The sequence below is a fragment of the Metopolophium dirhodum genome, chromosome 1 (assembly GCF_019925205.1).
Source record: "Metopolophium dirhodum isolate CAU chromosome 1, ASM1992520v1, whole genome shotgun sequence".
NCBI lineage: Eukaryota > Metazoa > Arthropoda > Insecta > Hemiptera > Aphididae > Metopolophium > Metopolophium dirhodum.
The window spans coordinates 82885042-82886588 of NC_083560.1; the positions used below are offsets into that span (position 1 = coordinate 82885042).

General features: G+C 39.2%; 1 protein-coding gene across 1 annotated transcript; it reads right to left on the reverse strand.

Moving 5' to 3' along the window:
- LOC132933987 (uncharacterized) lies at nt 1-1344 on the reverse strand. The gene is made up of 2 exons (XM_061000261.1): nt 904-1344; nt 1-273 (listed from the first exon to the last, which is right to left on the reverse strand). Exons 1-2 carry the CDS (start codon nt 1342-1344, stop codon nt 1-3), a joined length of 714 nt encoding a protein of 237 aa, XP_060856244.1.
- Nucleotides 1345-1547: the final 203 nt, after the last annotated feature.

Genomic DNA, 1547 nt, shown 5'->3' on the forward strand with positions numbered 1-1547 from the left:
TTATTTATGATGTTCCTCTAGCGCCTTTTCAAATTGTTCGATTATTGTTAGAAAGTCGTCGTCGGCCCGGCTGGCCACAACGATTGTGTCTCTAATAGGAACGGGGCGTGGTTTCCAGTGGCGATGACTGCTTTCGTCGTTGGCCGTAGCCACAATCTTCTCGTCGGCGTCTGGCTGCATGCATTGGGCAGACTGTATTCTTATCTCTTTGTCAATAGCCATACGATTTTCGGTAAGTTGGGCCAAACTGTTATTATAACGACATAGTGACTCCTGTATATAGCAATTATATAATTTATATTATAATTAACTAGCTCCTATTACCCGACTTGGCCCGGGAAAAAACAAACAAATATAAAATATAGCTCTATATTGTTGTATCTCGGTTTTAGTGTTCCTCAGTTCACGGGCAAGTCGGTGGCGGTGTACCTCGCTTAGTGAACTTATTCAACCGAGATGGGAAATCCACCTAGCTGTTTCTGATTAGATATAGCATTTAGTATATTTTCGAATTTTGTTAAAACTACTCTATACATTTTACTGATATCTCTAAGAATAATCTCTGACATTTTCGTCAAAATAGGTCGAATAGTTTTTGAGCACCTAGAGAAGCTACAGACATACATTAGTTATAATATAAGATTATAGATTTTATAAAAGTTGCTTTTATTTCTGTAACCAATGGCATCCTTATACGAATAAACAAATAAAATATGTTTGAATTTTGTGTACAAAAGATCGGTACGAAAGAATATATTGAAAATAGAACATGACTAACATCTAAATTTCTAACAGCGCGAGTGATAGCTAGTGTCTTTATAAAATATATATAGGTACATGTACATATCCGAACCCCACGTATAGTAATATTTAATAATAATAATAATAATCATTTGCACTGACTTCGAATTCATTCATCTTTTTTTCCAAATCATCGCAATAATCGTTAACGAGTCGCATCAATGACATTACATTCGGATGGTGTAAGTCCAGTTCGGCGCACATGCGTTCCATAAGCTCTCGGGCCCACCGGTCGTCCTCTCCATCGTCGATCGCGTTTCCTTCGTCGTCCACTTTGACGTCCCCTGCGTTAAGGACGTAAACGCCCCTCTGCATCATGGCATAAATTGTGTCTTTGGACACAGTCACTGTTTTCGCATTTCTCGCTGCGTCCTCCTCGTCCTTAAACAATTGCAGCCTTGACCATCGCGTACTAAGGGGAGTAGGCCTCAGCTTCGGGCCAATGCCGCCAATGTTTTCACTTTCCGCGGGATCCGCGTTCAGTAGGAATAGCGCTAAGGTTCCGGACAACACTGTGGTAACCAATAATATTTCCAACCACATAATGACGAGAATAGTATCGATCTTTGCGTCCTATTTCAAAATTATTAACTACGGTCTATGACGGTATAAATACCTATTTGGTTCGTCTAAATTATAATCATTTTGGTTTCGGTTAGTAAAAATGGTATATTTTCATCGTTTAAGCAATAGCGCATGCCATAGCAACGCACACAGTGATAAAAACCCAACGTAGAAACATATAT

Bases quoted from the DNA above. Each gene is read 5' to 3' on its own strand.
- LOC132933987 (XM_061000261.1), bottom strand. From the start codon at position 1,344: ATGTGGTTGGAAATATTATTGGTTACCACAGTGTTGTCCGGAACCTTA. The intron at 274-903 runs GTCAGTGCAAAT...TGCTATATACAG, and splicing joins AAAAGATGAATGAATTCGAA to GAGTCACTATGTCGTTATAA.